Here is a 12,452-nt window from a genome sequence, read left to right as displayed (position 1 = left end):
TTCCCTATCTTGTCTTGAAAATAAATTTTAACCCGAAGGCAAGTTTAAATGCCTTTAGGCCATTCTTGCGAGCATGTTCATTATAAGGCTTTTTTTTTTTTTTTCCATTTTCTTCCTTATTCTGCTGAAAGATTTTTACTACTCGAAGAACTCTAGCGAATAATTTAATACGTGCTCACGGGAAAGAGGATTCAGGCCGAACTACGAGACTTTTATCTGAACCACAGAAGGGGGATTTGAAATCAGCTCAGATTGGAAGAAGATTTCAGGGAAGAAAATCAGGAGTTTAGGTTTGGCTGTGCTGAGTCAGAGATGCCCACGAGAGAGCGCCACATAAAACAACTGAGCAGGTGGTTGAATGTATGAGTTTGCGAGAAGATGGGGCTGAACATGTAAGATTGGTGGTCTAGGGCACATAGATGGATGAGTTATAAAAGATGACTGATGTTGAGAATAGAAGAGAGTGAACTAGCTGAGGATACTTAGAAAGAGTAAGCTGCAAGGTAGTAGGAAAACCGAGAATGGAGTACTTTGGGAAGTCAAGTGAGAAATGCGATTCGGGGGTGAGGAAGAGATCAGCTATGCCTAATGCCTAATGATGTCCAATGCCGACAGGATAAGCAAGATGAACTGAGAAAATACATTTCTGTTTTTTAAGCCACTCGGTCGGTGGTATTTGGTTATGGCCGCCCTAGCAAATGAATACGGCAGATCTCAGTGTGTCTCTTTCTTCCTTCGGATGCCAGTCAGAGCCACGGCCGGGTGCATTTACCACTCCCGCTGCAGGAAATTTTTCTTGGTTTCTGCACTGATGTCAACTTTCGGGAACACCGGTCCTTTGTGGGAGGTTTTCTGGGGGAGTTTCTGTGGGGATCTTTTGGGGGGATTTCTTTGTTCTCCTGTTTGTCAAAATATAAACTCTATACCATCAAAAATTGTCAGATAGCACCAGGGTGAACAGCGAACAGCAGCTTTAATGTTAGCTTACTTCTCTGATTTCTTATTTTCTTATCTTTTCTGGCTTCTAAGGATTTCCTTTGCTTTCCTACTACTTAAGCCATACATGTTAAAAGTGGCGTGTGTGTACAATAACTTAGTTAACTTTTTAGGTATTTCTTTGGGGGAAGGTTTATGGCACATTTGTGCTACCATATTGTCAGAAGCAAAATTCTGAATTGCTTTGAAATCTGTTCTCGTCATAAAGCGATTGGCTGTTATCTCTCTGTTCCAGTTTATCACAGTCGGTTGCTTGCTTTTTGATCAAGTTACCATTAAACTCATAGACAATCTCTATAAAATAATCGCCAGGGTCTCTGGTTGGCTCCTCTGTACGTACATCCTGATACGGAGTTTGGGTTGTGGCCTGTCCTGAGAACAATGTGACCTCAGGCAAAGGGACTCGTTGCACCCGAGGCAGACCCTGAAGCAGTGGACAGATGGAAACTACCCAGCAATTATTTGAAGAGGGGAGGCCTGGGTACCTCTTTTCCATGCCTCCCATATCCAGGTATATATATGAGACTGAACACATGGGACCATCATAAGAAATATGTACTTACAATGATGATGTCGCAACTGAAATTAAGCCTTGTGTCAGTAAATGTTACCAAAGAAATTCCTAAAATGTCTAACAGCTATGCTAGTACATTTTATGATCTGTTGCAGTATGTTTTGTAATTAGAAAAAAAAAATACAGTAACTTAAACCATAAACTTTAACCTTTGGAGTTATCTCTCTTATTGAGTGGAAATTCTTTTCATGTCTATTAGACACAAGTCTGCGTGTAAATGCCTTATCCTTCATCATTATAAAATTGCACAGAAAACGTTAAGACCAGCCAGCATTCCACTGAAAGAACATCTAGTAATTTTGCCTAAGTTTGGGATAATTTTTTCTGACAAAATTGACAGCAAATTTTTCTCTGGTATAACATTTTCACATTTTTACTGTATCATTGTGTATCTTCTCGGATCGTTTGGGAAAGATGTTTTGGGAAATTTCCATGTAGGGGGCTTATTTGACTATGAAAACGGTGAGCTGATAACCAGATTTTAGATTACTGCTCTATTCTTTACCATATACCCAGATTTTTAAATAACTTGACATTTAGATTTCACATTATTTAGTGAAAAATATATATATTTAAGTAAGAGTGTTGTTATTTATTTATTGGGAAAATGACTTATTCTTTATTATTTTCAAGTAGTAAACAAACAAAACCTAAAGATTCGTTTACATATATAAGTGATTTATGAAAAGTGGTGGATTATTAATACACGGGAATACGTATAAGAATACTATACAGTTTAAAACATGATCTAGGCCCGCGTCTTCGATGTTTGAGTAAAAATAAAGTTATAGAGCAGCAGGTGCAGCATAATTCTCTTTTACTGTTGTTTAAATAATTCAAATGTCACCAGACACTTGTTAATGAAGCAAAGCGAAGTTTATTTAAAGTCCCAGAAGTCAGCACATGAGCATTCGTGACGTTTCACAAGCTGATGTTAGAGGTGATACGTATTTATCAGGCTTTGGAATTGGGGCTCAAGTGGTGGAAGGAGGGTAGTATGAGAAAGGGTTTGAAGTGGTCCGAGTTGGTGACGAATCATTTAGATTCGGCAGACACAGCAAACTGAGGATTTTTAAGTCTTAACGAGTAAAAAGGCAATGTAAGTTGCAATGAATAGGCTACTGCAGATAGGTGATGTGTTTGCCTGGGTGAACAGACTGCTGTCTCTCATATGTTGATCTATAGGAATTTTCCGAAGCAAACAGCGAAGCTATGTCTTGTCTAACACCCTTATTTTTTCCATAAGCAAATGTTCCTTGAAGGGATGAATTTTACAGAATGGACGTACGTGATTCGCAGTTTCTGTTTTCACGATTACAAATATTTATTCTAGGAACTTTTTTTTTTTATTACAAACGGACCAGAAAGTAGTTATCAGTTGCCATGTTTAGTTGTGCGTTTCACATATAAAGTATCTTAATTTTCAGAACAGCCCTGTTAATGGAAGTAATATCTATATTTTACAGAAAATAAAAGTTTGCAGCTCTGATAAGTCCAGACTCTACCTCTTTATACCACACTACGAAATGAACAGATGAATATATAAACAAACTATTGTGGGGAAAAAGTCAGTTTCTCTAGAAAACCCATGAGTCTTATTGTAATATTCCATTGAGTGAAATTCTATTTGAAACCATTTTCCTCTCCCTCCAAACTGTGTCACCTTGTCTTTAAATGCATCAACCCAGTATGGTCTACCTATTAAAAGTCATGCCTGTCATTTTCCCTTGAGTACCACATACTAAGAGAAATCCCGAAGAAGTGCTATGTGTCTCTTAGAGCTGTGCCCATTACTAAACTGTCCAACTGTGACTTCCCCTCCGCCCCTTCCACAATCAGATGCAAAATGGAAGAGGCTGCTTGGAGGCTTGGGTTAAAACCTTATGCTATTGGTGCAAAAAATAATAATAATAAATGAAACAAAAAGGCGTTCCTTTCACTGAAGAGCCGTGTCCCCACGTAGCCACCAGTTGCCTGCTAAGAACTAGCATCCGCTGAACGTGACCTCACTACTCACGACCAAACTGCAGTGCTCCTCCCCACACTGGGCCCTGCGGTCTAACCGCGCCAGGCCTAGCAGCCCCGGGCTGCGGGGAGCGCTCTCGGTTTTCCACGATGACTGGTGCAAGAGTCCAGGCTGAGTCAGAGACCGCGTGGCATCTTCTGTCGCCTTATAAGTATAGAGGACGGAAGGGAGGAGGTGCCGGTTGTCACTGTTCTGGGTTTGGACTGGGAGGCCGGCAGGTTTGCCGTGGGGCTGCGCTGCCTGTGTCATGTTCTTTACAGTTCCAGAACGCCTGTGGACGTGGATGCATGCGTGCTTATGCATGTACATGCGCATGTGTGTGCATGCGTTTTATTTGAGGGATTCTGCGTGTGTGTGCACGGCGTGCGTGTACGTATGATGAGAAAGTAGCATTGAGGTAAGAGAAATAAATGAAAACCATCCTAAAGCAGCTGACCTTTCCCTTTTTTTTTTGAGGCGGTGGTTGTAAACAGACAGAATCCTTACTAAACACAGTTTATTACCAGCCCGAACGCTGTGTATTTTTGCTACTCTTGATTATATACTTAACAGAAAAGTGAATTAATGTTCTCTTATTGGCATTTTTTTTTTTTTAACGGCTGGACCCAGGCCCGGTTCCTACTCATGCATTTGGCCCAGGGTCTGAAGAGGCAAAGTCCCTTTGCAATTTAAGCATCAAAAATAAAAGTACCTTTATACTTACCCTAGCCTTATCTTTCGGCTTCCTGTGCTTACAGTCAAACTGGGGGTGCTTAAATTATTTTTAATCAAATGAAGGACAGAGCAGAGCGTCGGCTCTGCGAGTGACCACGGCACGTGAGGACACGAGCTATCTAACCCGAGAGAAATCTGGATACGGAAGTTCTCCGGGGTGGACTCGTGACGCGTCACCATGGAAACGGCAGAGTCATTCCAGCTACCTGCAAGCCGTGATTACCAGGGAGCGACGGGACCGTAAATTCATTTACTGGGGAGCGATCGGCGTTAATGGGGGAAGACTGATGAGCCATTAGCACCCCAGCTGGTCTCACCGCCACGCCACCATTGCGTGTATTTAGACACGATGACTGGGTGCCCGCGTGCGGATGCTTGTGTCTGCGAGATGAGTTTGCGTGTGTGTGTGTGTGTGTGTGTGTGTGTGTGTGTGTGCTGTGTGGAAAGCTGGGCTCTCTTTCCAAAAGCGGCATTGTTTTAGATCTTATCTGAAAAATGCAGACAATGCCATCAAAAGTCACGAGACTCCACCTCTGCCTCCTTATAAGGTGTCAGCCTTATATAGAAGGTGGGAAAGTTAGGCTGGAGTAAAAACGAAAAGAATCAGATGGGCGAAATTCAGCTGGAAAACGCCAGAACAGGGGCTGCGAAGTCCTTAAAATGCCGGGATTTCTGCTCCTGTGGCGAAGGCTGGCAGCACCTGAGCGTGCCACGGGTGCAGCGGATTTTTTTTAAGATGAAAAATTGATCGTAGGCTTACTTATTAATTTTCTTTCCAGGGCTTCATGTGAATGGTTGCTCCGTTGAATAATTTAGTTACCAGAAGTTAGGAGTGAACGTTTGCGAACGGAGAGCAACCTGGTTTAGAGTCAATAATCAAAGGGCAGAGCTGAACAAACACTTCTCGGCAACCCCGTGCGGGTCTGGCATTTGCTGTGCTCTTTCGTAATATTTTACAAATGACCTAGAACTCTCCTGATAAAGCAGAAGCAAGAGACGAGAAGTAATACGAAGACCTGTGTCTCGATTCTGTTCCAGGACTAGCTGTATGAATTTGGGCGAGTCACTAAAAATATTTGAATTTCTTTTTCTGTGAAAGAAAGTTGATGGCTGCCTTACCCAAGTCACAGCGATCTTGTAAAAGTTAAATTAACAGTAGTGTAATTCCTCCCTAAATATTCATTAAATCATGGGGAGATTGTGCAAATAAACAAATCTAAATGAATAAAATTGAAAAAAAAAAATGAAAACCTTTGGAGAATTATCAGTAATCACAAGGTAGATCGAGTTGGAATAAGGGCTTCCAAAAGTTCAGCTCACTGCAAACCCAATCTTTTCATCCTGAAATTGTTATAAACCATGGTTTTGTCCTTCCCAGCATATTATCAACTGATAGTTCCTGAGGCGGGGACCCCAGAATTCCTTCATTCAGGCATTGGGCCAGTAATAATGAATCCCTAATAAGTCCCAAGTAACATGTGAGAAGCTAAAGATACAGTGTGGACAAAACTCAATATGGCCCCTGCCTTTGTGGAGCCTGTGTTCTAATAGACTGCCTTTGCACGATCAGGAAGTGATTCTGGTAGTTTCTGAGGACTGCCAGGCCAAAGTGCCAGTTACTCGGTGCCAGAAAACAACAGAAATGCATCGACTCAAAACTGAGGCGTGTAGAAGTTTGCGAATCACGTGGTTCACACAGCTCTGTCCTCTCTGAAGCCTACAGGGGAGGCCCCTTCTTCACCTCTCCCGTTTTCGGGAGCCCCGGGCACACCTTGGACTATGGCTGTGCCACCCCAGTCTCTACCTCTGTTTTCTTTTGCTATTTTCCTTCTGCGTCTTTCTCTGTGTCTTCTTTTAAGACACCAGTCATGTCGGATTCAAGACCCATCCTGCTCCAATATGACATCCTCTTAATTTAAATAACTATGTCTGCAGTGACCCCATTCCCAAATAAGGTCACCTTTTTGAGGTCTCGGGGGTGAGGATGTCAACATATCTTTTCGGAGGACATACGAATTCAACGCATAATGACTTCAGAGAAAAGAGGGGTACACTCAGAGTAAAGTGGCCCATCCGGAAAGGTGGAAGGCTCCCAAGTGCAAAGCCAACTGAGAACCTGGCCGTGGTGAGCACGGAGAGGGGATCTCGGCAGTGGTACTTGGGCTTCGTTTTTTCTTCTTACTCGTTGGAATCAGAGCACCAAGCAGGGGACGAGGAGGACGCCACAATACAAGGAAACAGAACGGATGCTAGACGATAAGTTCTTATGAATGGCGAGGGTGCTGGGGGCTGCGTATACTGACTTGCCCTTCGGATGTAGATTTTCCCAAGGAAAACCACCAACACATAAACGATGAGAGAGCAGAGCTAACACACCCACTGATCCTGCCTGCTGGGACCAGGGCGTCTGGGCAGGTATGGCCTTGTTCGAGAGGAGTTCAGTAATGAAAAGGACCCCCTGACCAATACTGAAGAATCAGAGGGAGGAGGGAAGGGAGCCGCACCAGTTATAGACACAGAAGAGGAATCTTTCCTTTGAAGAATGATCTATATCTACTCTAAGTTCCAAAAACGATGTCTACAAAAGTTCATGGGCATCCTGAGTGGAGTTCGGGGCATCAGCCCTTGGAAAAAGCAACAAAGCACCGACGACCCGGGTCAGAGTTATTTTTGTGTCATTAAATTGGTAAGGCCTCCTTTAAAGGCACCGAATAAGAATTTTTAGAAGGAAGCAAGGAAATTGCATTTTAACAAGATATTGCGTGATTTTTATACTAAATTCAAATAAACAGCAACAGAATGAGACGAATGAGAAGAATGAGAGGAAAATGAGGGGAAAGTCACAAATTAATATCAGCATTAGGTCAGTTGATACCGTTAGGGCAAAGTGATGATGGCGACGCATACACACAAAAAAATCTCTACAGCATTCGAAATTGTTCCAGAGCGTAGAAACATCTGGAGAGTTTTTCGCTTCGTATTTAAAGATATCAGAATAATCTAAAGATGATAGCACATCAATCTTAGTTGTGACTACAGAAGAAAAATTCCTAAACATATAGGAAAATGAATCCATCAGTAAACTGCCTCGATAGTTTACTATTACAAAAACAATTTGTTCCAGAATTGAAAAATAAAATAATTGCATAAAAGAAAAACGATTGAAACAATTCACCAAATCTGTCAACATTCCCCAAAAACGTATCATCCACCTGACAGATTCAAGACAGGTTTTTGATTACTATCGACATCAATCCACTCCTGATATGGTTTTCAGTAAAACATAAATATTTATTGCAATTCCGGGGTCAACGATTTAACTGCACAAGCACGAGGCCTTCTCTTATAAGAATGCTCACCACAGTTCATATTTTTCTCCAAAAACTGCTAGTCGATGTAGTAAGTAGAAACACTGGAGAAGGTGTCCAGGTGACATGCCTGTCTGCCTAGAAAAACCCCAAGAAATAAACCTGAAAAAAAAATCACTACCTATAAAGGAGTTCATGATAGCTCTTTAAAACACCAAACACAAAAGTTAAACGTGAAAACGAAACCCTTTTAAAAATAGCAACCAAAATTACAAAACGCCCAGAAATAAATATCCCAAAGCATGTGTAGGATCTACCCAAATAAAACAAGAAAACGTTTCTAACCGACACAAGAATATCATCACGAAACAATGAAAACATGTCAAGAGGAGAAAATGTCACCTAGTAATGATTGCAATATCACTTTTTTAAATTAACTATAATCCTAATTCTACTATTATATTGGGGGAAGTGTGACCAAATGATTCCCAATTTTACCTGAAGGATAAACACGTGAAAAAAAAGACACTTGAAGAAGCGACGAGGGCAGATTTGCCTTAATGTATTACTCAGAACTGTAGGTCCAGAAAGAATTCACTGCGCCACCCTGCTGGATGCAGGTAAATTCAGATAAAGTGAGACGGGAGGAGGGAGGTTAGGAGGAAGAGAGGAACGAAGGGAGGGAAAGGAAATACTAGGAGGATATTTAAAACCAAGTAAATCACAAAGTTGAGAAGGATAAACGCTAAAGTCTACATAACTCCCTGGAGAAGGTCCCAAAAGATGACATTAATAATACTAACCGGCCTTGATTCTGGTAGTTGCCATTAGATCAAATAAAAGAAAGTGCCACTCTATATTATAAATTATAAACCTAAGGACATTTTTCTGTACCTGAGAGAAGGCATGGATCAAAAAAGTGTTTTGCTTGTTTTGTTTTGTTTTGTTTCTTCGTTTTAGCTTTAACTTTCGAAAGCATTTAGAAAGCGGTCCATACTTTAATACCCACGATCAGAGAATACTGACATGGAGGGATCACTAGATTAATTGTTTTCCTTTGCATAGTAGTATAATTAGAAGTGAGTTTGGAATTCATTTAATGAGAGACCTCACACCATGCAAAACTGTCTTTACCCTCAGGGAAAAAATAAACAATCGTTTGCAAGCTGTCGTCCAGCCTCCGGCTCATGCACATACTCTGGAGTTCTCTCCACTTCATGGTGATGGCCATTTCAAAGCTGGGTAATCTCATTCAGAATTCTCATTTTCCGCGATTGGTCCTATACGACAGCATCACATTAATGAGTCAGCTCATTTGAACAATCATGGCCACTTCAGTATTTAAAGAAAGCTGTTCTGGTGCTGCTATTGCTTTAAATTTAGACTAAACATTTTCAGTTCCTTGAGCTTTTTCTCATATGGAATGCTTTCCTGATCTCTCATGCTTATTTTGCATAAGGCTATAGACAATCTCATTTTAGTTAAAAAAAAAAATGCACCTCAATTATATCCTCAGAACTGAACTCCGGCTGTTATCCGAGGAATGGACTCGTATTCTTATAAATTTGATAGTTCTAGGAAGGAAGTCTATGTGGCCTTTGCTGAATCACTTGTGTAATAGCCATATGTCCTCTCAAATGTGCTTTTGTATCCATAGCAAATCTGAACTAATTTAGCCTGATATCGGTAGCACAGTCGCTTTACTTAAAATGAACTGCCTTCTCATTTGATAAACAAGGGACACAGATCTAATAAAGGACACTGGCTGAGTTCCGTGTCTGCGTGGGTGTGCGTGCAGTGTCACAGCATGTGGGAGTGTGTGGGTTCGTGGGCGGGGGGGGTGTGCACGTGCGTGCAATTCTGCTGGAAGAAATTAACAAGAGAAACCTCATTTCTGTCCTTTTTTTGTTTCACATAACATGTAAGATGAATAAAAAACAAAAGATGGAAAGTGAATGAGAAAATGATGAAAAGGAATGAAAAAAAGTTTATACAAAAAAAAAACCCTTTCTTTATGGATAAGAGGTAAAGTTAGAGAGCCTTCAAGCCTTTTAGCAGGTAAAGCAGTTAAAACTTGGTTTGCAATGGATAACGAAATTCCTTTCGCTTTTATGGCATAAAAGACAGTTTTAAAAATATTCATGAATCTTCTTGTCTACACGGCATAGAATATAGTAGTGAAATATTTCCCTAATACATGAGCATCTTTATATGCTCATTTTTTTCTCTGGTTTTATCTCCCATGTGTAGTCTTACCAAATAAAACAAAACTATAAAACTATCTAGTTTATATGGATTGCATTATCAAAATTTCATGATATTAGGAAAAATGAAATTAAATCTTTGTTGTTTGTATAAATATTCAAATGTTTTCTTAGCTGTTCTTGTAACCCTAATTTATAATACACGTATTTGAGACTAATTAAGAAACTTCAAATGATGATTATCAACAAGTCACCGTGCCCTGGACACATTTTTCTTTTCGCTCAATATTTTGAAAATACCAATTATGCCATCACATGAAAGACAGTCTGTTGGAATTTAGGGAGAAAGCAGATGCGTTTATTAAATAAATATTATTTTTTAGACTGTTGATATTATTTTACATTAGATTAAATATATAACATTCGGTGCCTTCATTGATTTGTCTGATTTATACCTATGGTGACTTTAATCTTCTACTTGCCATTACCATTCCTTTGCTGATCTATGCACATCTTACTACGAGCCTAAAGAAATACCAAGGTAAAGTGTCTGATAACGCGTCACAAATAGAGTCAAGGTGAAAACGTCTCGAAAAGAGACTTTCAGTCCCAATCCATTAAGACATTCTGACACAGCCCACTGGAGTAATGTTGCTCAAACTGAAGTTTTCAAGAATCCCATTGATTCTTATGACGTGGGCCAAAATTGGAAAAACACTGATTCAAAATTATTTCACAGACACATATTAAAGACTTTTGCATTATTGCTGTTTTGGATCCTGTACACCACTCATTACCCCCGCTAACACAGATACTGAGCTAACTACATATGATATTTTAACTCACCATGTCTTTAAAAATAAAAGTAATTGATTCTTTCCAAAAAATTCAGTGTTTACTTTTTGGTGGCCAGGAGTCACTCCAAATATACAATGCGTTAAATCGAATAATTTACTTTTAATTTCTTATATATTAGTGTTCAGATTAATTATGCTCTTATTTTCTGTTTGCAGGGTACAAGTTGAATTCTATATGAATGAAAACACATTTAAAGAGAGACTAAAGTTATTTTTTATTAAAAACCAGAGATCAAGTAAGTCATTTGTTTTATTCCTGTCGATGTGTTTGTACGTGTAATTACTTCAAACGCTGTCTTTCTTCAACATACTGTTTATGTAAAGAATACAATTGATAATCTTGTTTTCTAGGCAGCAAAATGTTAGAGAAGTATAGATTTTACATCTGGTGGTGTTAAGGCTTCTTGAATACTTTTAACTCTGCAAATTCCACATACTTTGAACTCTCCATATCCCACACCAATAATAGGCTTCTGAGTGGGCCATCTAGGTCAGTAGAAACATTGAGGAAAATAATCTAGATTAGGGGTCTCCACATTTTAACTGCGAGGGACACCTAATCTTATGATGAGAAGGTTCTAGTGATTCTGACTGACTCATACGAAGAATAATTGTCTGATTTTGTGAGGAAAGGCTTAGTGTTTCCTAACTGTGCCCAAGAAGAAGAAACATCTAGCGTGTCCTGACATGTCCATCTTGCTAGTGGTCTTCCCTGGTGATCTTAAACCAGGAAGTACAGGGCTAAGCTCAGATTTTAACAGCCCTTATGATTCTGACCATCAGACGAATTTGGGAGACACGGAGATTTGAAGAGGACGTGAAATTGGCAGTCACAGACTTCCTAAGCTTGTTCAAGGCTGAAGTGTTAGTGAAATCTTGTTGCCTCCCAAAAATACCATGAATTTTAAAAGCCATCTGAATGAGCCAGTGTACAATTTTTCATGGGATTATTGCTTCAAATGCCCACAAACGGTAGAGAGGTCTATAGTAGGTGGGTGTAGACTTGGCTCTTTCTGAATTTTGACCCCTTTATCTTCCTAGGGTGGTCCTTAATTATGTTGTGCCTCTGTAGGATTCAAAGAGAAAAGCCTGAGCTGCGAGAAATTATCCAAATACTGACTACGGGGAATATTTCAACATTTAAGGCACATTCGTTAGAGACTTAAGGGCAGGTTAGCTTCAAGGTCAAGGCTAATAATGCCTGTCTAATCCGGTTATTTAAAGTTTCTAGGGAAGCCCCACCAGGATATAGCTAAAGGGGCCTCAACATCTGGATGGAAGGTTTGCTAGACTTTAAGGCTAATACTATCTCTCCAGGCCAGAAAAAATAAATGCATAATTTGACTATTTCACCAGCAACCAGCTTTGACTAAGCAGTCACTGGGGACACAGATTCTATAAAACCAGGGCAATTTCATTAATAATTTAAAGAAACTTTATAAAGAAGCTAACCCATAAAACGTGTACCTAGCATTGTAATAGAAAAGCCTAGGACAAACTACACAATTACTAAACATTAACCTTCTACTGTTAAGAAATGTCACCTCAAGTACATTCACATATGGTATAGCAAAAAAAAAAAAAAGTGACATTTCATTTCCAGATTTTGTTAAGTCATAATTATAGGAAGGCCTTTCTCATAATTGTATTCACAATGCATGAATCAGCTACTACCTGATAATTGCAGGAAAGGTAATGTTTCTATTCATCAGATTTTAAGCATGTTTTGCTTAATCTGAATTGTTCTTCATCGGTAAGGCTGTATAACTGTGA

At 39.8% G+C, this 12,452-nt stretch overlaps 1 protein-coding gene across 6 annotated transcripts in view; it reads left to right on the top strand.

Moving 5' to 3' along the window:
* KCNT2 (potassium sodium-activated channel subfamily T member 2) overlaps positions 1 to 12,452 on the top strand; it is a 205,063-nt gene that overhangs the window by 49,829 nt on the left and 142,782 nt on the right. For 5 of the 6 annotated variants that reach the window (XM_039883459.1, XM_039883458.1, XM_039883461.1 and 2 more), the window contains exon 2: positions 10,836 to 10,915. In XM_039883459.1, coding sequence (XP_039739393.1) covers positions 10,836 to 10,915 — 80 coding nt within the window. Of the gene's footprint in view, positions 1 to 8,758; positions 8,861 to 10,835; positions 10,916 to 12,452 lie in introns of all 6 variants that reach the window. The other variant, XM_039883455.1, reaches the window with a different exon arrangement.

This window comes from Pteropus medius, unplaced genomic scaffold (assembly GCF_902729225.1).
Source record: "Pteropus medius unplaced genomic scaffold, Ma_sr-lr_union100, whole genome shotgun sequence".
NCBI lineage: Eukaryota > Metazoa > Chordata > Mammalia > Chiroptera > Pteropodidae > Pteropus > Pteropus medius.
The sequence above is the reverse complement of the archived record's forward strand: the minus strand, read 5'-3'. Positions and strand labels throughout refer to the sequence as shown.